Genomic DNA, 24,206 nt, shown 5'->3' with positions numbered 1-24,206 from the left:
TCTGTTCAATGGTACGCATCCCCTGCAAAGAAAGGTGCTGAATATTTGGGGAAACAAAATTCCAAAAAGGTAACAGAGAAGAATGAGGCAAATAACATCATACTATTACGAAGAAAACTATCAAAAACTAGTAGTTAGAATGCCGCTGTTGAGACAAGTGTGCTGGGAAACTGTAACTATAGATGTGTATTTCCAGTCTTAGTCCTTGAGGGATAGAAAACACTTTCACTGTAGAGACTTTTTTGCCCTTTGACATTTGTTTTTGAAATTTACTCAAGAAAATGTATGGAATTTCTATTCTCATCTGGAAAATTGATTTTTTGTTTAGACTGACTCCTAGAAACCGTTCCTTGTTCTTCATGTGTTGTCATAATGAAATTGCAAAATGAAAGATGAATTTGTCACAGTAGATTTGCTTCAAACACAGATTGGCTACATTATGATTTCACCTGCTCAGAACACCTTTCCTGTTTTGTTTTGTTTTCGCTTGCAGGCATTTAAAAAAAGCCAGATTCTTACTCTACACAGGACTTCTATTGTAATCCCCATTTATATAAAACACTAATGCAGATCTTGGATTCATATTATTAAAATCTCTGTATACTTCATATACTTAAAACCTCCCTAAACATTTTGAAACAATGGTCACTGTTTTTCAACAGTTTAAGGCTGTCAGCATACTTTGGGGTGGGGACACAGATACAATCCTGAAAGCAAGATGATGTCACTGAAGTTCAAGGACAGGTCAAGAATATATCTACGCATGGCTTTCTGGGTCAGGTTTCTCCAAACACAACCGTATTTCGCCACTCAGACCTATTTTAGTGGATGAAAACGGCTATGTTGTGCATTTCTGAAAGAGGAGCTAAGCAGCATGCATGAAATCAAAAGTGAAAGAGGGAACTGCATAATTTTTCCCTGTCTCCAACAATTTTGTTTTTATCTGAAAAATGCAATGGCCACAAAGAAAGCAGCTGCATAAGTAAGGATAAAAACCAAGGCTGGTTAAAAATTTGTTCAATTTAAGAACTCTTCTGATAAAAAAGAAGAAAAAACATTTTCTAAATTATTACATGATAATATTGTCCTTCTTCCAAGAGCTTTTATAAAGAGCTTGTCAGTAAATAAGCTTGTGAGGGAGGTCGAAATGGAACAAAGATAGATCTATACCGTTGACATCTGTGGACTGTGCCTACTTTTTACCTGCCCCTGAGAGAACATTTCCCTTTCACCTGACCCAGCAAGCATTTATTTAAGAACAGAACATACATCTATTAAGTTCAAAATGAAAAGAAACAAATATATGCAAAATTCTTCTTTAGAAATTAATTTTTAAATCCATCATTTGTTCAATTAGTCATGCTGCTTTCTTGACTGTCAATGAAACAGGGACCATAAGCCACTTTAACACTCAGTTTCTGTGGATACATTTTCTTGCCTAGCCTTCTGTTCTTCTATTGCACTGCCAAATGCTACCACCAAATTAGTTACGCTGCTGGCATGTCCTGGTCTATTTAATTTGTCCTTTACAGATTTGGCTTTCCGAGAATGACTGTGCAAACTCTTTGACCGTACTGATGGGAACCCAGAAGTCCTTTCTGGCTTTACTGATAGTAAATTCTCTTTCTCAGCCTTGACAGTGGCAGGCATAGAGGTGTAAGAGGCACTCATACCTGCTTCACCAACATCACTATCATCATCTGTGTCCATCTGTACCTGTTTCTGTTCTGCTTGCCTTTCTGCTTCAGAGATAAACCCAGGGTATTCTGGAGGACGTTCTTGAGAAAGTTGCTGCTCAACTTCATATTTCCACTCTGTGGCCCATTGTTCAATTGTAGAAGGGCACACTTGATCCACGATGTTACTATACTCTGTGGTCCAGTTGTTAACTCCTCCAACCAGCTTCCCACCCTGTGCAAATATAAAGCTCCTTGACTTCATCATAGTGGTTTGACAAGCACTGAATGTTTCAGGAGGAAAGTAGCGCATTGCTTTAGATTTGTCCAAGGGATAAGAGATGGTTGCTTCTAACTTGGTACGTTCTACTTTTAACTGAGTGTTCTGAAAAGCTGATCTTGGTACTGACTCTCTGTTCATAACAGCATCCATCTGGTTTATACTTTGAGGAGCCATTCCATCACTCCTGAAAATCTCCTGCTTTTCATCCCCAAAACCACCTGAACCAGAACGGGGTCTGGAAACATTCTGTGCTATTTCTAATGTAGATCTACTGTAATCTGCTGTGGTGACTGCATTAGCACTAGAGGTATAATGGAGACTGGTGTGGTATTCTGGAACCAGCATCCTTGGGTCTGCTCCATCTTCTTTGGTACCAATAGAATGGGCTTTTTTACGCAATCCTGTGGCTGGTGACAAAGGAGTGGTACTGTCATCATAGGTTAACTCATCACCGCCGACATGGTATCTGTACATGCTGTAGCCATCAGAGCTGTTAACACTGCTTTGCCTTAGGAGATATGCAGCATCGCACTCAGACGAAGCCCGTGAACGTGTGTATGTCAGCTCAGATTTGTCAATACCTGCCAGCTTCTCAAGAGCATTCACCATCCGACCAGACAGTTCTTCCAACTGAGAGAGTCGAAGGTCGACTGTTTGAAGAGAAGCTTTCATAAAATGTTCTCTTTCATTCACTTCTTCTAGCCTCATAGACATATTTTCAACTCTGTTGGGTATAAAAGAGGAAGCATAGAACAGAAGCTGTGGAATGGTGCGGTAACTCGTTATAGGCACCCAGCTACTGATTTCTTTGTAAGGCAGAATTTTGTGCTATATCTCATGCACTGTTCTTTTTTCCTATGTACAGCATCAAAAGCATGTGCGTTTTCCTGTTATCTACACTTTCAATACATCATATTAGAGGGCTATTTGAACTTTGCCCTTATTTACACGCCAGGAGAGTACAATAGTTGCAGCCCTTGGGGACAGCCTACTATTAACATTTCTGAGTGTGCCACCCACTTCATGTTCGGTTGTCCTCTTTCACTGTGAAGCATCAATTAATTATATGAAAAACACTTTCTAATGACACACTCACAGGATGACTTAAAATAGCTCAAGGCATGTTGTAAAACAGGTTTTGTAGCTGTATGAGAGAGAACATATGCTGGTGTGTATGGCATTACTTTAGCTTTTGAAATACCTTTCAATTATGTATCAGCTGAAGGGAGTGGAATTATTGTCTAGTTCAATTAAAATAATACTTTTTCCCATTTTCTTTTATCGTTTATGTCATAATGGAAGTGATGGTACCAGAAGAATGCATATAAAACTAATGCATTAGAATGTGACTTAGAGATCATACACTAGTAAATCAACTGTGGAAATTAAATTAACATTCTTTCACTCTCACACACAAAAGATGACGAAGCATCTGGAGCAAGAAGCCATGAGAAATAAGCAAATCTGCTTTGTGGCCATAGACATAGTGAATCAGTGAGGCTTACTAGCCCTGCTTTATTCTCTGCCACAATACCTAGGATTTTGACAAATTGCCATGGATAAACAGTGCGATAGAAACTACTCAAATACATGTAGCAGATTTATTTCTCTATTCTCAAACTTCACATATAACAATGCAAGATGTTCAGGGCCTCCCTTCAAGAGAAAGATGTTTATCTGTTAAAGGATTATATGGCTCATAGAGCTACCTCACACGAAATGTTAAAAGGAAGACAGAGATATATCTCTATATATAGATAGATAGGCACTCCTGCGAAGTGACCTGGTAAAAACGTCCTGCTGCCATTCTCACTGTGTGCTCACAGCAATACGCAAACATTACCTAGTCCTCAGAATAGCTTAATGATTTAAATGTGAATACTCTATGTCTTTTAAATGGGGAAGTTCATACTGAAAAGCTAAATGCCTTGTTCAAAGCTTCCAAGAGCATCTGTGGCAGAGATTAAAATTCAGCAGTTGTGAGTGCTAGTGTAAACCACAGTTTTAAGGGAAGAATCCTCAGTGCTTTTGTCATTAAGCTCCAACATGTTTCTCATGGTTGGATGAGCTGTTGGAAGCTCAACAAGTAGTAATTTGCTCAAACGGATAAAAAGCCTAACTGTGATCTTCAGATGGGTGGGAGGGAAAAAATTCACCATGAAAAAGAACCTTCTTATACCAAAGCTACCCAAACCAGCAGCCTTAGTGACATACCAGTACGAATAACAAAAAGCTTGCTCTTGTGAGCGGTGCACCTGCACAGATATTTACTCAGGATTCAGATCAGCTTCTGAATTGCTGGTGGTTTTCTTCAAGATCTAAATCCTTTGTACTTTAACTCAACTTTGGTTATAATGAAGACACAAAAAAGCAAATATTGTTGCAGATAAGTGGTGTGGTTTTTTTCTTATAATAGGTACCTTTCAGAGGTAACTCGGATGCGTTCATCATTAGATGACTGCTGCTCATCCTCTTTTTCCTGGAAGTATTCTTCTACACACTGCTCTTCAAACTCATATAGTTTTTTTAGCTCTTCATCATTCAGAAATAACTCTGTGCAAAACAGAAAAACAAAATATGAGTTTCCTTTTTCTGAACTTCTGGCAGTCAATTTAAATCCAATTTAGCAGATTATTTTGGACATAAGGATACTGCAAATTCTACTCCTACGCTAAATGAACAGATGATTTTGTAAATAGGGAATGAGCGCTTAGCCAAAGATGGCCACAGCCCTGAAGGCAATGTAATGCATTATGACCATCATCTGCTTTTCTGACCATCCACTGTGGGCTGTATTTTCTCAATGACCTTTGCACTTTTTAACAGCACTGCTACACGTTGAACAAACTGACTAGATTTTACAGGATAACGACTAGGGCAATCTCCGCCAGTTTGACTGTTCCTTCATTCAAATATTGTTCTTAAAAGAATGCCAGTTATAGGCAACAGATAATCTAACTGTTTCCCAGACATTCTTTGTATAAGAGCTTCAAAAATTGATAATCTAGTAAGGAAAATCCAAGGGAAATATAAGCTCTTGGGAAATTCCATCCTGTATTTGAATTTGTCTCTTTGTATTTGGAGGGAGTGTTACATTTACTTTTTTCCCTTTTTTCCTTTTTTAACTCAGAAGCTTATTGTCCAGAAGTATAATTACTTACAAAATGTTTCTTGTGAAATGTAGAAATACAGGGATAATTCTGAGCATCTGATTATTTCAGTAAGGCATATAATGAAAATAATAATCAATAATTACAGAGTATGTTAGGAGAAGAATCCTCATAGTTCCCCTGTGAAATGACAGATACTTGTCTAACATGGGGAAATGAAAGTGGGGATACTCTTAGACACAGATTGCTCACAATCACAGAGCTGACGCAACAGATGACATTTGAAACTGTGAACCCTTCTTCTCAATTTCCTATTTGTCCTTCCCAACATATGGACTTCATTAGAACTTGGTAAAACTGGAATAAGTAGATGCCATGTCACTGTTTTAAGAAAGCATGTTAAAGAAAGTCTTCATTAGCAGCACAGCATTGCACATTCTCAGGAGCCCATGGAGCTCAAGAGCTGTTAACTTGATATAAATTTTGTCCCATACTGTCTTCTGCAAATACACTTGACTGTCAACGTGAACAAAATAGTTGAGCATTGGAAAAGCTGCTGCTTTCTGCTAACATGGTGAAAAGAGCTCAATTTAGAGAAGATTTCTTGCATACTCAGTCCCCTGTCACCCTCATCCTGGTCTCCTTCACCCTTCTTGCAGCGACAGCAGATTCGCTTTATGATTATGTAGATGTGGCTGAAGATAATCATTGGCGGTGGGAGGACAGGTCTGTCATGGAACGTCATGATCAGCTGGTACCGCTGGAACTTCCAGACTTGGTTGGATATTGATTTTACCTCAAAGAAGGTATTGCTGAAAGGGAACATAGGTACAATTTCTATTAGACCCCTAAGTTTACTTATCATTGAGCAAGTACTACGTTGAAAAAAGTAGCAGCTAAACAACATACGAAGCCACATGACTTGCTTGGTTCAGCTCTTTGCTGATGCTGCTGAACTTGCTGAACTGATGATTTCACTACTTTTGAGAGTGGCAAAGCAGAAGGTGCTCTGCACCCCTTATGCACCACCCAGAACAGTCTCTTAGATTATTTGCTCCTACTGTTTGAAGTCCTTTAGGTGTTAGTGAAAAGAAACTTGCACAATTTATGAATCACTTAATTGGTATTTTGGAGTGTGGTTATGAAGTATTTCTTTTAACACATGCCAGCATTTGGTATTACACAAATTATTAAATCCATGAAAGGTATTTTGTATGCTAAACCCAGAAGCTTCACATAGTTTGTGTTTAATATGCTAATCAGCTTGACCTACATAGAAGACTTTTCAAGTTTTCAGAAGATGTCCTAAACTCAAACTTTATTCACTCAAACTTCTGACTCAGAAACATGGTGCATGTTCTTGTAAAGGAATTTGTTCTTGGAAGCCATGGCTTCATTATTTCTACACCAAAATAAGGTGTGTTATAAAGATGTTTTATTTTGTAATTCATTGGGTATGAAGGAGTGTAAGTGATAGTATTCAATCCAGAGCTAACAATAGTCAATGTGATGAAATACCAACTAAGAGAAAGCAGACTCGATATTCTGTTTTAGATAAAGTTTTTCAAGCTATTTTAAAGTATGCTCAGACAGCTCACCCCACTTCTGTGATGATGATGATACTGGCACTTCCTTTTTTGTATTTTCTGTCCTCTTCTTTTCTAACTTTCTGTGCTTTAGAATATCTACATTCACAAAACCAGTTAAAACATCTCTTTGAAACCAGAGAATTCTTGAGTACACATAGCTTTTGGGTTTTTTGGCTAAGTATACAGGAGATTATTTACCAATGATAAATGACAATCTGCCTTCATTCTGTGTCTCCTGCATAGCAGAAATTGCCCAGCTAGATCTCACCCCCTTGCAACCATGCTGGGATGGCAGGAGTTAACAGTATGACCCACTTCCCAAACTGCTGATTCCTTGGTCCTTCAGCCAATAATAACTACCATTGTAAGATTCTTCCCCTTCCCCCTAGCGATGTGACTGGCATTTCAGCACTTTAAAATTCATGACCTTTTAAGCTACATACATCAAATGAAAGACAGGCTTTGTGAGCTGTAGATTTCTAGGCACACGATAAACTATTTTTGTGGTTGTGACACCAGCTACCTATGCCAACAAGCCCTCCAACACTACATGTTTATGGGCATCAAAAATGGACCACCTGCTTTTCTCAGGTGGTGTGTTCAGAAAGTCTTACTAGCAAGTAGGTATTTAAATTATATTATTTTTTTTCATCCCTAGGTCATGACAGGAAAAGCATGCAAGATAGCTGTAGGTAGAAAGAACAAGCAGCAGAAATTTGTTTAGTTTTACTCCAGAGAAGTCTAAATATAGATTTGTGGAGTAACATTAAGAATGTGCATAGTGCACATTGCTTGGACTGGCCACAGATCTTAGCAACATGTAGCCATCCTTTCTCTTGGTTCAAGGCAATATAGACTCCTTTTCTGGGTCGTATAAGAACTCTGCAAGGCACTAATTTCTTTCTCTAAATGAAACGCAAAACAAGAAGAAAAAAGTAGGAAGATGCCAGATAATGTAGTGATAGTGGAAATGCCTTCTGCTTTTGATGTTCAGATTTTCATTCTGCAGCTCTATTGCAGAATCACGTTTGCTAGTGGTTACATGGGCTTCCATCAGGTATGCAGCAGAATTCATGGATTCTGTTTTTCATCTTCCCAGAGCAATTTTGAGGCCTGTCACTATACACTAAACGGTAATTGGAAGTAGCCAGATTCTCTCATATGCATTACTGCAATTGCTGGCAAATTCAAAGCAACCTTCCCTTCACTCTTTCCCACTGCATACACTATTCCAAGTACTTGCCAATCATGTTCATAACTAGATTCTGGGTGTGAATGCAAACCCTTGCAAAATCAGTTGATGAGCTCTCAGAAACTCTATCTCAGCAATAAGAAAGTAAAGATAGTGCATGATCATTTACATACTTGAAGACAGCAATCAGCAGGTTTACCAACAGGATATTTGCTACCAAGAGGTAACAGGCCATAATAGCAGGAGTGAGCCAGGCCCCTGGTATACATGGAGGGAGGCGTTTACCATCATCATCGTAAAGATTGTCCCCACAAGGAGCTGAAGAAAAAACAGGAAAGGTATTTTTCACAAATTGCCCAATACTTAAAAACACTATTCACATTTATTTAATGACGACACATGCATAAAATTTGCCAAGCTAAACAAATTTTGCCAGTTTTTTTCCAGTAGCAAGTATGTATAATTTCTTCTTCAAATTCTGCTTCTAACTATGGCATACAAAAATAATTTCCTGTAATAGTGAACAGAGAGGCAGCTCCGAGTTTACTGTACAGCGTGGCTTTCTCTTCAAATTCATATGGATTTTCTTTTTCTCATAGTAATAGTCTAGGACAAGATCTTAATGTGCATATGTACATATTAATAGTGGAATTAAAAAAAATTCTCCAACCAAACTTGTGTGCACACCTTGCCAAAAATATAAAAGGATTTACTTAGTGGTCCCAGATTGCTGAGCATAAATTAAACCTTTATTGGGGCCCTGAGTGTACTAAAGAGGCCTTAATGATCCTGACCAACTTCACCTGGTGTCTACACCTACAGCCCTTATGCATACCTCTCCCTGCCTGAGCTATGTCAGGTGTGCAGGTCTAGCTCTGCCTCCTGGCTGGACCTTGGACCTGTGTTTGTCCTGGCCCTGTCTCCTTTTGCCCCTGACTGGACCCGACAGATGAACTCTAGGCTATTACTTGTCCTGTCTGGGGCTGTTAATGTTATCAGCAGGTGGCCCTGCCACCACTTTTGGGCCAATTTCTGTTTCCCTTATTTTTCACAATAATTCTAAATTTTAGATAAAATTTTAAACCAAAGAGATAAAATCATGAAATGAAAATGATATAGTAACAGCAAAATAGACTGGTGAGAATGAGACAAAAATAAAGATTATTGATCAAATTGATATAAAATAATTGCCTCAAGTAATCCTAAGAATACATAGGTTGTCTTGGGGTAAGAGCTGTTTTGGAGTTTGGTAAATGCAGCAAGTTTGTTCTGTCTTTAAGCGCAGTGCCAGTGTATCTGATTTCAAATAGAAGGCTAAATTTTGGAATGTTTAGTAGCAGGCAAAGTGTTTATCAACCACAGGTTCTTCAGCTGAAATCTTAGTAAATACTAAGTCTGACAATGAGTTCATTACAGATTTAGTTTATGTGAATAGACAAACCAGTTTTTTTAAGCGTTTTGCAAAAAACCCAATGCTTCAACCTCACCTGAAAAATAATTCAAATTATTTAAAAACAGACTGATCTTATTTACTGTGGACTGAAAGAGATATTTAGACTATGATTAATAAAATATATTTTACTTGCTTTTCAAACATCAGACCTACATTTTTCCTCTTCATCGTAAGAAAAGTGTAACAGGAAAGTCAAGCGAATCATAGTATTATTCACATGGACCGATAAAAGTACTGCCAAAGACACACTAACCTTATATCTAGGTAATCAACCGGAATTAGTTATACCATGACACTCATGCATCATAATTTAAAAAAAGGATTATTTTACTGTCAATGTACTAGAAATAAGTCATAGCAACCACATAAGCTCAATTAAAGCTTCTAATCTGCAATCTGTATTCAAATAAAATATTTTTCCTTGCTTCTTTTCAAATGAAACAGTAGAAAAACAAGATTCACACCTGAATATTGGATGAGCCCTATAATTAAAATGTCGTTATCTAGAGAAGAAAAAGATTAATGAACATGTTCAGCTAAATGAGATAATCAGCTCTCCACAGAAACTTACGATTAATTTCCATGGCATAGACTGAACAGCATTCCAAAGGAACGAAATAGAAAAGGATGCAGGGAGAGAAAGAAAGAAAACAATAGAATAATATAGGGAAAACAAAACAAAACAGGTGATTGAAAATACAGTTTTGTCGCCAAGAAAAGATAAGCAACTCAAATGTCAGAACAATAGAGACATATGCTTAGAAACAATGTCTTTGCTAAAAATGCATTGCATTCTGCAATTTCCTTTTCATGTTGTTTTCCCCAAGTGTTACATATGGCAGTGAATTCATTATATTGATAATAAATCACAAAATGCTTCTGGCAGATGATCGTTTAAATATACGTGATATTTCAGGCAAGTAAACAAACTGGTGGTCACCATGAACACAAAACAACTCAAAATTATCACACAAAATCAATCTTTTTGCTATTATGGAAATATTTCCTCTCTCTTTTTTTTTTTTAAGAACCACCGTGGCTTTGAGTCTGCCAGCTGTTTCTGGAAACATAGCTATGTTTCCGTTAATAGTCATGATACTGACATTACAGCATACAATATCATTAAAGCCCATTTTGACTACCAGTATGGATACTTGCTCGCCAACTCCTAAATGGTGATTGTAGAGAAAAATCACACTATTGAAAGAAACTCAGCCAGGATTCTCAAAGAATATGTTGCTGTTGAGTACTACATGCCATTGACTTCTTGCTCATGGACACCTTCTAAACAGAGTGAACCAGACAAGAGCATCCTGGGTTGCATTAAGAAAAGTGTTATCAGCAAGTTAAGGGAGGTAATTATTCACTTCTACTCAGCTCTGGTGAAACCACATCTGGACTTGTGTGTGGACTTGCATGTCTAGTTCTGGGCTCCCCCATAGAAATCAGACATGGACATACTGTAAAGGGCCACAAGACTATTAAGTTCATTGGAGCATCTGACAAATGAGGCAAGGCTGAGAGAGCTGGGGTAATTTAGCCTGGAGAAGAGAAAGGTCAAGGGAGCTCTTACCAATGTTATAAATACCTGATGATGGGTGGGAGTAAAGAAGACAGAGCCAGACTCTTCTCAGTGGTATCCAGTGAAAGGAGAAGAGGCAGTGGGCAAAGACAGAAATATGGAAAATTTCATTTAAACCAGGTTGTCCAGAGAGGTTGCACAGCCTTCATCCTTCAAGATATTAAAAACCTGACTGGACAGTCCCTGAACAACCTGCTCTAATTTACCCTGCTTTGAGCAGGGAAGTTCAACAAGATGAACTCCAAAGGTGCCTTCCAACCTCAGCAATTCTGTGATTTGTGATCTTCATCTTTAGGTGACACCCTATCCTCAGTGAAGCTATTGACAAAAGTCTAACTACCTTCTTTCAGATGGGAAATTTCATGTAATACTTTTTCCATAAATTGTTTACACTCATGGGCCTTGGCAAAACTACCCATAAGCACTTGACACAGAGTCAGGTTAGACTGTCCATAGCAATTACTTCTGAGGTTGCTTTTGTGGTGTGTTTACAGAGAACCACGCGAAGATCAGAGTGCAAATTTCTTACTGAAAGCAAAACGATCTTCAGAAGTCAGTCCATAGACTTCTAGACCTAAGAAATTTACAGAATAATTGTAATGCAGTATAGTTATACCAGTAGAACTCCTTGCATAGCCATTTTTATTTCAATATTAAAACAACAACAAAACCACACATTTCCAAGTTAGCTTATGTTTAAGCTACTGACACAGCAAAGCTTCTGACTGGGAAGGTTAGCGGAGCAAGTAGCTGGACTGAACTTGAGTACCTGGAAAGCCCGAACTTTTTTTCCCCCAAATCTTTTGCACTGCTGAAAAAAGATTTCTAATTCAAAGGATGCTGAGTATATAACGGAGAAATGACTGGAAGCATGAGAGGAGTCTGGGACACCACTTGCACTGAAGACATCAGCATTGTTGGTAAGGTGTGAGTTTTGATTTACAAAGAAATCAAACTGTCTACATTGGTAAACAATTCTTTGTTCAAAGTGAAGTAGGATTTGAATGCACACTATGAGCTACAAAGATAAGGGATACCGTTACAGTCTATTCCTCCCCATAAGAGAATTAACCCACTTGAGAAATCCTGAGCTTATCCTGGCTCACATGTGCACTAGAACTGCAATATCAGACAATAAATTACTGGCTTGACCTTTTATTTGTCAACAGTAATTTACTGTATCATAAGTTACATTAATGAGACAAGCATTTGTAAGGAAAATGAAGATGATACGATCTTTGCAACAGTGTACACTGTTGAGAAACAGACTAATGACATTTTATTCCTTTCTAAGCAATTAAAGTACACGTTAATGACATTTGGTATAAAGGTTTCTCATGATGATGGATCTTTATTTTTTTTTAACTTAGACCTCACAGTTTCTTCAGCCTTCCACTTTATAACTTGTCAATATATGCAGATGGTTGAAAACACATACACAACGCTGAAACAGCAGTTTATATTATTTCAGATAAAGTGCAAACTATGTGATACACACTAGAGGAGGCCAGCTGCATGTTTGACTGTCCGTAAAAATTTCAAATAGTAACACAAAACTAGCAGTAACATGACAGTTTCAATATCCTCTAAAATACTGGCAGTTATTTTTTTTAAACTGTGCAGCTTTTATATAAGAACGGCTATTTCCACACCCAAAGCTAATCAAGCAGAGTTTTCCTTTTTTGTTTTGTTTTTCCACAGGTGTAGAAAAGAAGAACATGAGTGATTCATGAAATGGAAACATTTCTGGAAAGTAGATACATCTATCAATCGGAGTAAAAATGTATTAGCTCATTGCCTGTGCTGTGAGTTGTGGATGAAAGGATATGTGTATTGTAATCTCCTGTGCAAGGTATTTATGTTTTTCTTCTTTTGTTGGAACTAACTATTAGTAAAATATTGATTCAAAAGAACATTTCAGAATGATCTCTGTTGATCCCTGCAAGTAAACAGAACACTTAATACTGTTATACTCTTGGACAGGAGTGTATTCCAGACTATATCCCTCTCAGTGTTAACTGAATTTAAATATAAACTGAGAGACAAGATGTGTAGGTGGGGAACAGAAAATTATTTGGTCTCTGGAGTCTGTCACAAGAAAACAACAACAACAATATAATCATAAAGACAAAACACTACTTCCAAATTAAAAACAGTCATTAATTTGGATGTGATCATCTGCCTCAGAAACAGGAAACAGACTCTTACTATGAATTCTACTCTTACGGTCTATCTGGTCTGCGAACACCTCTCCATAGATCATCCAGTAGGGCATATAGAAGATGTTGCGAGCTAGTCTCCAGGAAGGCTCCTCATCTGGGTGCAGGATAGCTTGGCGGGCTACTCCAAAACTCATCAGAACCACAAGCATGATGACCACAAAGTAAAGCATGTCAATCATCTGCATGGAGAGACCATACAGGTAGCATGTTAGCACCAGCATGTGTGCTCACCAGCATGCATTAAATCAAACAAGAAAACATCAAGAGAACAAACACATTCCCCTGGATAATTTTCTTGATATTATTCTTTGAATTTAACTACTGCTCATGAATTAATCATACATAAAAATGCAGTAAAAACAGTCATTTAAAGGAATACCAGATTTATATTTAAAAAGACTTAAAATGCTAAAATCTTTGCTATGCCTATTCTCTTTTGCATCAAGTGCACTACGCTGTGCTTTCAGCATGGACCTCTACCGTGGTTGCAAAGAGATGATATATAATCACTGCTGTTTCATCTCCTGTCCACAACTGATGGTTTTGTAGATGACCCTGGTGTATTGGCAATCTGTTATTGCTATGGCTTTGGGAGGCAGAAGACAGGCAAAGTGAACAAGTTTCTAAAGGCTGGATCAAAAAAAAAAAAAAAAAAAAAGCAAAATCATCAAGCAATTAGCAATTATTAGCAATATTGCATCTCGTGTGTGTATGAAATTCATATGGCAACTTTTTCACAGCCTTTATTCAGACTCCTACTCAGACGGAAAAACTTTTTAAAATCAGAACTGAATTTGTTTCCCATGAAGTTCTGAAATACATGATTTACAGCAATTTAGACACTAACCATCTTTCCAATCATCATGACGTAAGGTCCCAGATATTTGTTCACACCAAAGATATCTAGTACTCTAATGTACCAGAAAATTATATCTACGCAGTAAATCACTCTTCCATAACCCATGTAAGGCTGGTTCTGTAAGCGAAGAATTGCTCCGATCATAAATACCGAAATAGCCACCAGGTCAGTAATATTCCAGTATTCCTGGAGCCAAACTTTCACTTTTTGGCTCAGCTTGCCAGGCTCTGACATCAGAATCTGAAATAAAAAAAAAACCAAAAAGAAACAACAAAGAAATCATTAGGAAAAACTTGAAGTTACATTTTTGAAAATGTAACTTGAAAAAAGTTACATGAATTGGTCACGAAAAAAGACCAATCTTGTCACATTCAATAGGCGTCTGAGACCCTCTCCACTGCCAGCAAAATTTGTCTCAAAAGCAGCAATATTTTTAATTACTAGCAGGCAAAATTTCCTTTCCATAGAAACACAGAATGGTTTGTGTTGGAAGGGACCTATAAAGACCATCTAGTCCAACTGCCCTGCCATGGGCAGAGACATCTTTCACTAGACTAGGCTGCTCAATGCCCTGTCGAACCTGGCCTTGAGCACTTCCAGGGATGGGGCATCCACAGCTTCTCTGGGCAACCTGTTCCCAGTGCCTCATCACGCTCGTCATAAAAAATGTCTTCCTTATGTTCAATTGAAACCTACCTTCTTTCAGTTTAAAATGGTTGTCCCTTGTCCTGTCACTACAGGCCTTGGTAAAAAGTCTCTCTGTTTTTCTTTACATATTGAAAGGCTGCAGTAAGGTGTCCCCAGAGCCTTCTCTTCTCCAGGCTGAACGACCTCAATTCTCTCAGGCCTTCATAGCAGAGCTGTTCCAGTCCTCCGATCATTTATGTGGCCCTGCTCTGGACTCCCTTCTTTGTTTCTATTTTGGCTTTATTAAGCCTTTTTTGTTGTAGGTTTTAATCAATAACATTTAAACCAGACAATCTGGCTTACTGACTTGGCATCCATATTTATCTCCAAATACAGTTAGTATGAGATGTGGGAATTATGAATCAGAGAAGGATAGACTAAGTGCAACCCACACTACAGCATGTGAATACCGCAGAAGTTTTTATGCTATCTTCCTTATACAAAAGTAACGATACCAGTCAGCTGGTACTCCTGGCTAATTCCCCAAAACACCTCTGCCTGCAGTTCTTGTCAAGGACTGCATCAGTAATAAAAAGACAGTATCTACCGAGATTTCCTTCATTGGCAATGGCCCTGCCTTTCCTTGGAAATACACACAAGAGAATGACAGCATTCATTTTGACTACTGACCTCAGGGCATTTTTGCCTGACCTTTTTGCCCAATAAGAGAAGGTTTTAATGTACGGGAATGGGTTATAAATGAAACTCTCTCCAGTGATGGGCATTTTGGGACTCTGTGGATATGAGAGTCTTCTCTCTCATGTATGGCTTCTCAACCCTCTGCACAAGTCCATGCCATTATTACCTCTAAGAACGAGCTTCATTTTAAGGATTACGAGATGTTGGTATGATCAGACTTTACCTCTCTTACTTTCTCTAAAGCCAACGTCACAATGTAGGAGATGACAATCCATTCCTGGACTGATGGCCACCGTTCCATCCGCACCAAGATGATATAATTAAATAGCATCAAGTAACCGAGGTATGAGATCTAAAAAAAAAAAAAATAATCTCCTTTATGGACTTTAGGTGATGGATCCCAGGGTTCTTCCACAGTTAGGCAGTATTCAATTACTTGAGATGACTTACACACACACACACACAAAAATCAGTCTCCACTAATTTCCATTAGAAGTTCTGGACTATTAGTCTAAGTCAATAGAGCTATCACTCAGTTTTCTATAACTACTGGTGTAAATGTCAAACTGATGATGCTGGTGTCTCCATGCCTCACAGCAGTCTTTGGTGACCGGCCAAACTAAAAACTTCAGAGATCTTGGAAGTCCAGAGTTAAGAAGCCAAAATGGATTCAATGGCTTTGCAGAAAAAGAAAAGGGAAACAAAGCAGTAATAAACCAGAAGATTTTCCAGGGGGAAAATGGAGTTTTCTAAAGAATGAGGTATTCAATGTGAAATGTTTACCCACCATCTCAAAACAGATCTAAAGCAGAATGGGGAGGCAGGGCTGTGAGCAGCACTTGCCTGGAGGGGTAGGGAAAATAAAGAGCCACACAGCCCACTTGCTTTTCTCCACCCTGTAATAATGTGGTTGAGACCGTCTAGGCAGAACATACTCTTTATGTGATGCCAGAGGCATACAGACTTCATATATCAGTACCTATGACATCTCTTCCTATACTTGTTACTTAAATCCATCTGCACGAACAGTAGGCTTGCAGGTATTTTGGTTACTTTAAGTAGCCCCTAGTCTCAGGAGCCAGTTTCTTGCTGCAGCATAATTCAGTAAGAGCACAGAAGGCTGCATCACCATGTCAGAGAAGAAACACCAAACAGAAGACAGTAAAATTCTCTTAGCTGAGGGGCCTACATAATACATGAAAGCGAAGCCCGTCCTAATTGTGACGTTCATATGAACATGTATGAACGCATACATTGAGGTTATGCTTGAAAGATTCAGGTGTTGAAGACCTTTACTTGCACAAGAAAAAAGATTTTCTTCTCTGAAGGAAGCAGGCCTGCTGCAATGCCCTTCCTATAGCTGCCATGCACACTGGGCCTCCAGCAGCTGAAGGAATGACAGATGCTGCGGAACATATGATCCAAGCAGCTGAATTCTCTCATTTGTTGGAAGAAGCAAAACAACAATTCCAAAGCACTCTGAATCAGGCCCTTTGTACCTGGGGCTTTTTTAATCTATGAAATGTAACTTCTTTACACTGTGAAACCACACTGAATACTTTTCTTTGAAATTAAATAGGAATTTTGCTTTTAAAATATTAATACAGGCAGCAGAAAGGGATCAGTACAGTGTTCTGTGATTACGATGTGCTAAAACTAAAAACCTACATAATATTATGACGTACTAGGTATCAGAAGCCCTAAGTCTGAATAAAAAAGAAACCAGTATCCTTTTTACAGGGCACACACAAAATTTATGAGCAGCAGCATGAATACTTCTTCTGTTTTACTAAAACAGAGTTTAGCACCAGATAATTCTTGATGCACTAAAGAGAAAAATGAGATGCTTGTCAAATATAAATATTTTAGTTTAGATGGGTTTTAATTATATAAATAAGAGAAAAGTACCTATTAAGTCTTAGCAGACTGGGATCTGTGCTTCCATCTAGGTTGCACTCATCTGAGCCTAATTATCAACAGAGCAAATGGCAAGCACTGATAACCATGACATTACCTCTTGGGTCCTAAAGTATATTTCAATGCAGAACAGGAGCCAGAGCCTTTAGAAAGCAAGAGAATCCAGCCTAGTTTGGACTGAGTGACTGGATTGTGGAGCTTGCACTAAATTTGGCATATGATTAGCTAGAGAGGGCCTCCTTCAAAGTCTGTAGGAGTTTTAGAGGCTGACAGCATAAGCTTCAATTATTCATTCTGTTTCACTGTCTCTGCATTTTTCGCTGAATAAAGGGAGTGCTTTAGTCATCAGATTCCATGGAAGTGAGTATTATTTATTTATTACTTGGTTATTGTTTTTACATTGGAATCCTTTAAGTTTCACAGGTGTGAGAAAAATTATCACTATCAGTTTAATCATCATGACTTACTGTGTAGAACCAAAATTTGACAATAGGTGCGTTATAGAATTCATAGATCTTTGTTCCAATTGGAAGGCTCTTTTGTTTTTTATTTCCATTTTCTTCGTCTCCTTTTCGGGAGCCTGTATCCACATTTGCATCCTGGAAGACCAAAGTTGTCAGTTTTCATCGCTATACGATAGCAAAAATAGTAGCTTTTCCTCAACTACAGCCCCAGCCAACTGTTAACTACATGATGCTTCCTCTGAGGAACAGACCTCTTTTTAAAAATACAAAAATAAAAATTCCGTAAATCTGTGCAACTACACAGATAATTTACATGCCTGGAGAATCCAGCCTATACACTCCCAAAACTCTTCACTGATTTTTATCCCACAGAGGCAGTGAGATTTTAACCTGAGTGACCTATAGCATAATCACAGAAGTTAGAAAACTGAGCACTCTCGAGATATTAGAGCTTCCTAACAATCTCCATTACTGACCACATTTTCTTCCTCCTTTTCTCTGCCTTCCTCATTTTCTCTTGACGTCTGGTACGAGTAATCATCGTAACTCCGAAATTCTAGGAAAAGGATGGTGGGAGGGAAGAGAATCCCCATTATAACCTGTACAACAAGAAAAAATTCAACTCAGATGGCAGTATTTGTTTACATTAATATATTTCATAACAAGCCAAATCCCATAATATTTTCTTTTGTATAGTATTCAAGATATTCTGCTATCCTCAAACCTACAAAAATGTAGGTTTGTACTTACCAAGTAGTTATCAAGTACTTATCAAGTACTACTTATAAGTAGTACTTATCAAGCATTGACAATAAGGTCTTGTATGGAAAGATGGCACCCTAGAAGGCTTCCCATCTCCATAAATACATTGCAATTAAGAAACTGTGCTCCAGAATTAGAGTTGTGTAGAGAAATTCCATGCAGTGGACACAGTGGCAGTTGGAAGAGGGCTTCAGGTTTGTTACTGGAGTTTATAGTTACTTTAGTAACCTACTATAATTAGTTTTAATAGCTAAAAAGCTTGTGAAAGGTAAAAGAAGCTTTGCAGATAGCACTGGGAGAGTTCTTTTACTACATGAGATTGCTGAGATACAGAAACACAAGCATGAGTTGCCAAAGTACAGAAAAGGAGCAAAGAAAAGAATGCAGGTAATGAAACTAGAACATTAGCAGGTTGATTAATCCTTTGAAGAAAAGAAAGGATATCAATAAACAGATTTAGAAAGCACCATGATGCAATCTGAAAGGCAGGACACTTGCCTGAAGATTTTAAACAGGTTTAAGAGGGAGACATGGGAAAGTGGAAATAAATTGAGAATGACAGAGAGAGTGCAATGTGTATGTCAGCAAGCTTGGGAGTATGACCTGAGAAGATAAGCATGGCACTTTGTCAGTAATGGGGGATCTAGGGAAATAAGGAGGTGAGACTGACTGAAGGTGGCACCGTCAGGATGGGCCTCCTTACAGGTGACAGCAACTGCATAATGTAACAAAGAAAGGATTATATTCACATGAACACACACACACAAGCAAACACTGTTCTGCTTCCTTAACATTGGCTTGCTCATGTTCCTCCTTTGTGCCAGCCTCCTCACATTACTCATTTTTTGTAAATCCAACAATCAGGAAATATAAAAATCAGTAAGAGAGACCATATAAGCAAATCACAAAAGAGGGAAATAAAAATCACATAGCTTCACACAATGCAATTGCACAGATTTTACTCTTTTCAACACCGAGTCTCGACTCTGTGTCTTCTGGTACAATATTAAGCAATGTAAGAAGCATGTGTCCACGTCTGGTTCATTTTCTCTCTATTCCCATTGTGTGGAACGCTAACGGAGATCTTTTTGCTTGTATCCAACTAATTTTTAATCAAAGCTTTATGTTTTCGATGAACAGATCTCATCATCCATTGAAAGCCACAACTTCGCTCTCAGATTCCCATCATGCTAAGCCTTTTATGGATTTATATCTTCCTTTGTCATGGGGTAATGTTCCTTAGATATCTTGAATTGGAATAAACAAAAATTAGCTTTAAAACAGGTATGTTCTTAAAACATATATAATCGTTAAGCCAATTTGTTCTATGCGTACACTATGTATAATGTAGTGTTACATGCAACAAACTGTATCTTTGAAAACAATTGCAGAAAAGAAATACCTTAAGGCCTGGGTTTTTCCGCATGCGTAGTCGCCCCATCCACATATCTGTTAAGAGCATCTGGCTGCATGTGTGAGCAATGAAGTCCCTGTGTTTAGCTGCCACAGCCAATTTCAGGCAGGTAGAATTACTCCAGTTTTTCAGTTCATAGGTCAGTAGTTTCATGGCAATCTGCTCATCATGTTTATAGGACTGATCCAAGAGTTCAACAGCCAGCTGGCCAAAATCTCTGGAAAAGGCAAAGTAAGTCCAGTGAAGTTTGATTTAGAAATCAGTGTTTGCTTGCATTTGGGGTTTTAATTCCTTTCACAGGGGGTCACGTTCTTCCACACACATGTACAATGACAATAACAACTGAGTCTCAAGCTTGATTTGGGACAGTCTACGGAAGTTGCAAATGAATTTTTAGCGACCAGAGAGAATTAGCTTAGACCGATAACATCTTAAGGCCAGTTTAGATACACCATCAGATACCCCTTAATTTATGTGAGTAAATCCTGAAAATAACTTCGTGAAATAAAACTAGCTAGTTTTACAGAGAGAGAAGCTGAAGAAAGAATGTCTTCTGTCAGAAAAAATGCAAGTCTTCTCCTTGCTAGTGTTGCCTTCCAATTCTCTGACCACATTTTGGCCTGTTTACTGTTGATAAATCGGCTCCAAATAGCATTCTGTAAACCTACATTCTAGAAATCAATTGTACTTTACTAAAAGTAAAGCTTCTCAGCAGGTCAGAAAACCCCCTATGTCAAGTAGACATAAAGTCTGCTCTGTGTCTACTAACTTTGAGTTGTTGTCCAGATCCTGAGAGATGTCGTCCACCAGCTCACTCTCAGAAGACTCATGGGCCATAGACTTGTACAGTTTACAGGCCACAAGTGCCTTGGCCATGGTTTCCTCCCCTCGCTGCCAAAGGAAGAGTGCCATCTTTTGCCGTTTCATCAGCACGGCCCATACCATCAATTCATGAAAGGGATACTGAAAGCGGCTGACTTCTGGGTCATCCACATCAATATCAATCTCTTCCTCCTTTTTCTTCTTCTTCTTCTTCCCTTTGGTGGGAGGCTCATCATCCTGGGAAGAAGAGAAGAAAAAGTGTTCCCATCAATTTTTACCTGACAATGGCACCATGCACAGAACAAGCATTGAGAGGACATACTAATAGTTAAAGTACTAATTTGTTTTTGCTGTTTGCTACAATGAATGTCAATAATGATAAAACTATGAAGAATATGTGACAGAGCATGCACTGGGCCAGCACACACAGCTTAATATTTTATTCAGAGAACCGTTTCTTACATACTTAATTACAAGTCACCCATCTTCGATAAGTACAGTAGAACCCTATTGTACTGAAGGCATCACTTTAACACTACATTGTAAGTAGATCTCTACTGCATGTGTAATTTCACAAGTTGATTTGCAATGAATTAATATTTAATTAATTCCACTGCAGTGTCAATGGAGCTTTAACAAACCTGAATTCACTACGAATAGGTTCCACAGTAATTTCTGATTTGATATGTCTGCATCTATTCCTGAAGAACAGTGCTGCATATCTTACAGGTATCAAAGCAGTTTTCAGACTGACATGCATGTGGAGAGAGTGGTAACATGCAAATGGAAAAGACAGGGAGATAGCGTCCTTAAGAACAGCAAGATACTGAAGGGAGTCTTCACCTTTGAATAAGCAATCTCCTCTTATGTATGCAGTGCAAATGGAAGGTATAAGTAGCCCATTTCTTAAAGGGATAGGGAGGATAGGCCATTACTACAGGAACCAACATGGAAGTAACTGAAGGGAAGTACTGACAATGAAGCAGGATCCTGAAGGGAGAAAAGCCATGATTGGGAAAGTTAGGGTTTAAATAATGTAGGAAGAACATTGCATATATAGGTGTAGACAGAGCTCATTGTAGACCTTGATTCCAGTCTCAGAAGTGGATTGCAAGTAAAAGCAATTAACATTCTACAAAATTAGTTCCTGTTCAAGCAAGCTTAGCATAATGCACTATTTTTTGACAAAATATGAACTTAAATCCACATTCAGGGTTCAGCCTCACACCCCAGGTTTCCAAAGACGACTCTTCACCTCGATCAAGTATGAATTTCTCTTCCAGCAGTTTTAAGAACTACAAGTGGTGACCTCTGTCTCTTATGGAAAATTCAGGGGTCATTAATTGCATGCACATGAAGAAAGTGTTCAGCATCTCTGAAGGACAGGACATAGAATCTCAAATGGAGGACCAAAAATTAGGTCCTCCCTACACTAGGAAAATCAAATCAAAACAAAACCCTGGGTAAGAAAGACAAAGTGCTAAGGAGTCTAAACTTCCTGTTTTAGACTTGCTAACACCACAAATGAAAAAAACCCAAACACTTGGAGTTGCATGTATTTACTGAGCACTTCAGCAAAAGAAATGTTAATTTTTCTTTTCACCTTTTCTTTCTCTTAGAAGAATGGAGTGGGATACACCCACTGTAGGGGAGAGAACACTTCAGTTTGTGCCACATAAAACATTTCTCACTGAAAGAAATAGGAAAATCAACATGTGCTTTTGGAGAAGCACTAAGCAACCTACATGCAATCAATGCTGATTAAAAAGGGCCGCACCTCCGAGTGGCTGAGCTTTTGGCCTTGAGCCATTAGAAAACAGGAAGCTGATCAAAGAGATTAAACATAACCTGGACTTTCGCTGTAGAGAAGAAAGCTGCTTATCTGCTTGGGGAAATAGAGGTTTTTGTGTGTGGGTATGGTTCACATCAAATGTAACACAAGCAACATGTACAGATACTGTGTTCAAATACTATCACAGCATTAATAAAAGCATACTACATAGAGAAATGTACCTAGCCTATGTGTAAATGCTTTCCTGGTCTATATTAATACTTTTTGAAGAAACAAAAGCAACTATCTCCATAACAGGGTGAGTTTTTAGGCATCATCCCAGACTTGATTCTGATCAATTCAAAATTTCTGCAGACACACAAGTAATTGAGGCAGGGGTTGGACCCAAAATTAATTCTGGATCATTTACAAAGCATGGTGCCATCACAGTTAGCAAGGATGTTTTATAGTGGAGGACAGCATTTAACATGTCAAGACCACCTTGTTTTTTCACTCCAGTTAAACATTTTCTCTATGATAAAACCTCATTTGCGCATAAATTGTAACTTCATGGTTAAAGGGAATTTGACCGTAAGTAACACTGCTGGATCCCATTCTCTTTTCAGTATCATCAGTGTTCATATCTGAATGATTAAATCTACAGTATGTTCCAGCATGGAACGTGTTATTACATAATAGTGCTAAAAACTGCCTGAAGACTATTGAGCAAAGCTTTAAGCAGCTCTCAAGACCCTACTCATAACAAAATGTCAGAAGTATTTCATAGGCTGTTTGCAAAATGGAAGATCCTGTCTAGCTGAAATTTACTTTAAGCCACAGTAGTAGTGAAAAAGCTAAGAGTAAGAGCAGACCTGTACCAAGAAATGCTTTGGTGAAACTAGTATTTTACAATAAATCCAACTTACCTCCATCCCGAGTAGTTTAAGAGCTTTTGGCTGAATATCAAAAATAGAAAAGAGAATCAGTTAGATGGGAGGGAAAATTCAAAGACCAAACAATACCAAGGAAAAACACATTTTCATTTACAAATGTACAGTATTTATTTTTAAACTTACTATTCTAAATAATTGTACCAATAATGGCACAATTAATTAATTAATCTCCCTCTTAATTGTATTTGCAGGAAGGCAATGGATTAGAAAATATTTTCCATCCTGCACTCAAGTGAAATATTTAGATTCAGATGGAAGAGTTAAATGAAATCATTCAGTAATATACTGCTTTGAGAATTAAAATCACCACATGGTCATAAAAGCTTGAAAAAAAAATAGGGCTTCTAAGCACACACAAGGTAAAGATACCCACAGAAAACAGCAAAACACATAACAGATCTTCAAATCTCTCACAATTTCCCATTAAAAAAAAAATCCCTCTGTTCTATTGTGAAATCTTTGTTTTACATTTTATGTAAAAAGTTTATTCGTTTGTTCCATCAGGTAGTACTACACTATATACGTACTATATATGGGCTACAGAATATGTGTGCTTTGAGTGGCCTTCTGACCATTTTGTGGGGCTAGTTTCCTAGTCTGTTTCCTAGTGTGGGGCTCTCTGTAATTAGGTTAGGAAGCTTCACTTGACCTTCAAAGCTGGCTAATGAAGAAAATTATTCTATTTGAGTAAACCAGACTTTTTAACAAAGCAAGGGCCATGCTTGATATTCTCCACATCGGTACATGACTATGAAATGCTTTACTGAGATTGCAGTGGCTTCCGTAGGATAAGATTTATGCTCAGAGTAGT

At 38.1% G+C, this 24,206-nt stretch overlaps 1 protein-coding gene across 1 annotated transcript in view; it reads right to left on the bottom strand.

Annotated features, from left to right (window-relative positions):
- Positions 1 to 1,404: 1,404 nt before the first annotated feature.
- TRPM1 (transient receptor potential cation channel subfamily M member 1) overlaps positions 1,405 to 24,206 on the bottom strand; it is an 85,909-nt gene continuing 63,107 nt past the window's right edge. Inside the window, exons 16-28 of the mRNA XM_059824114.1 lie at positions 23,369 to 23,398; positions 20,619 to 20,908; positions 19,838 to 20,066; positions 18,150 to 18,272; positions 17,677 to 17,808; positions 15,516 to 15,644; positions 13,955 to 14,206; positions 13,094 to 13,286; positions 9,875 to 9,895; positions 8,024 to 8,168; positions 5,682 to 5,881; positions 4,380 to 4,512; positions 1,405 to 2,683 (exon numbers count right to left, since the gene is read on the bottom strand). Of these exons, the coding sequence (XP_059680097.1) occupies positions 1,405 to 2,683; positions 4,380 to 4,512; positions 5,682 to 5,881; positions 8,024 to 8,168; positions 9,875 to 9,895; positions 13,094 to 13,286; positions 13,955 to 14,206; positions 15,516 to 15,644; positions 17,677 to 17,808; positions 18,150 to 18,272; positions 19,838 to 20,066; positions 20,619 to 20,908; positions 23,369 to 23,398 (3,156 nt within the window). The remainder of the gene's footprint in view (positions 2,684 to 4,379; positions 4,513 to 5,681; positions 5,882 to 8,023; positions 8,169 to 9,874; positions 9,896 to 13,093; positions 13,287 to 13,954; positions 14,207 to 15,515; positions 15,645 to 17,676; positions 17,809 to 18,149; positions 18,273 to 19,837; positions 20,067 to 20,618; positions 20,909 to 23,368; positions 23,399 to 24,206) is intronic.

This window comes from Gavia stellata, chromosome 13 (assembly GCF_030936135.1).
Source record: "Gavia stellata isolate bGavSte3 chromosome 13, bGavSte3.hap2, whole genome shotgun sequence".
In the NCBI taxonomy this organism is placed as follows: domain Eukaryota; kingdom Metazoa; phylum Chordata; class Aves; order Gaviiformes; family Gaviidae; genus Gavia; species Gavia stellata.
This window is presented reverse-complemented; position numbering and strand designations above follow the sequence as displayed.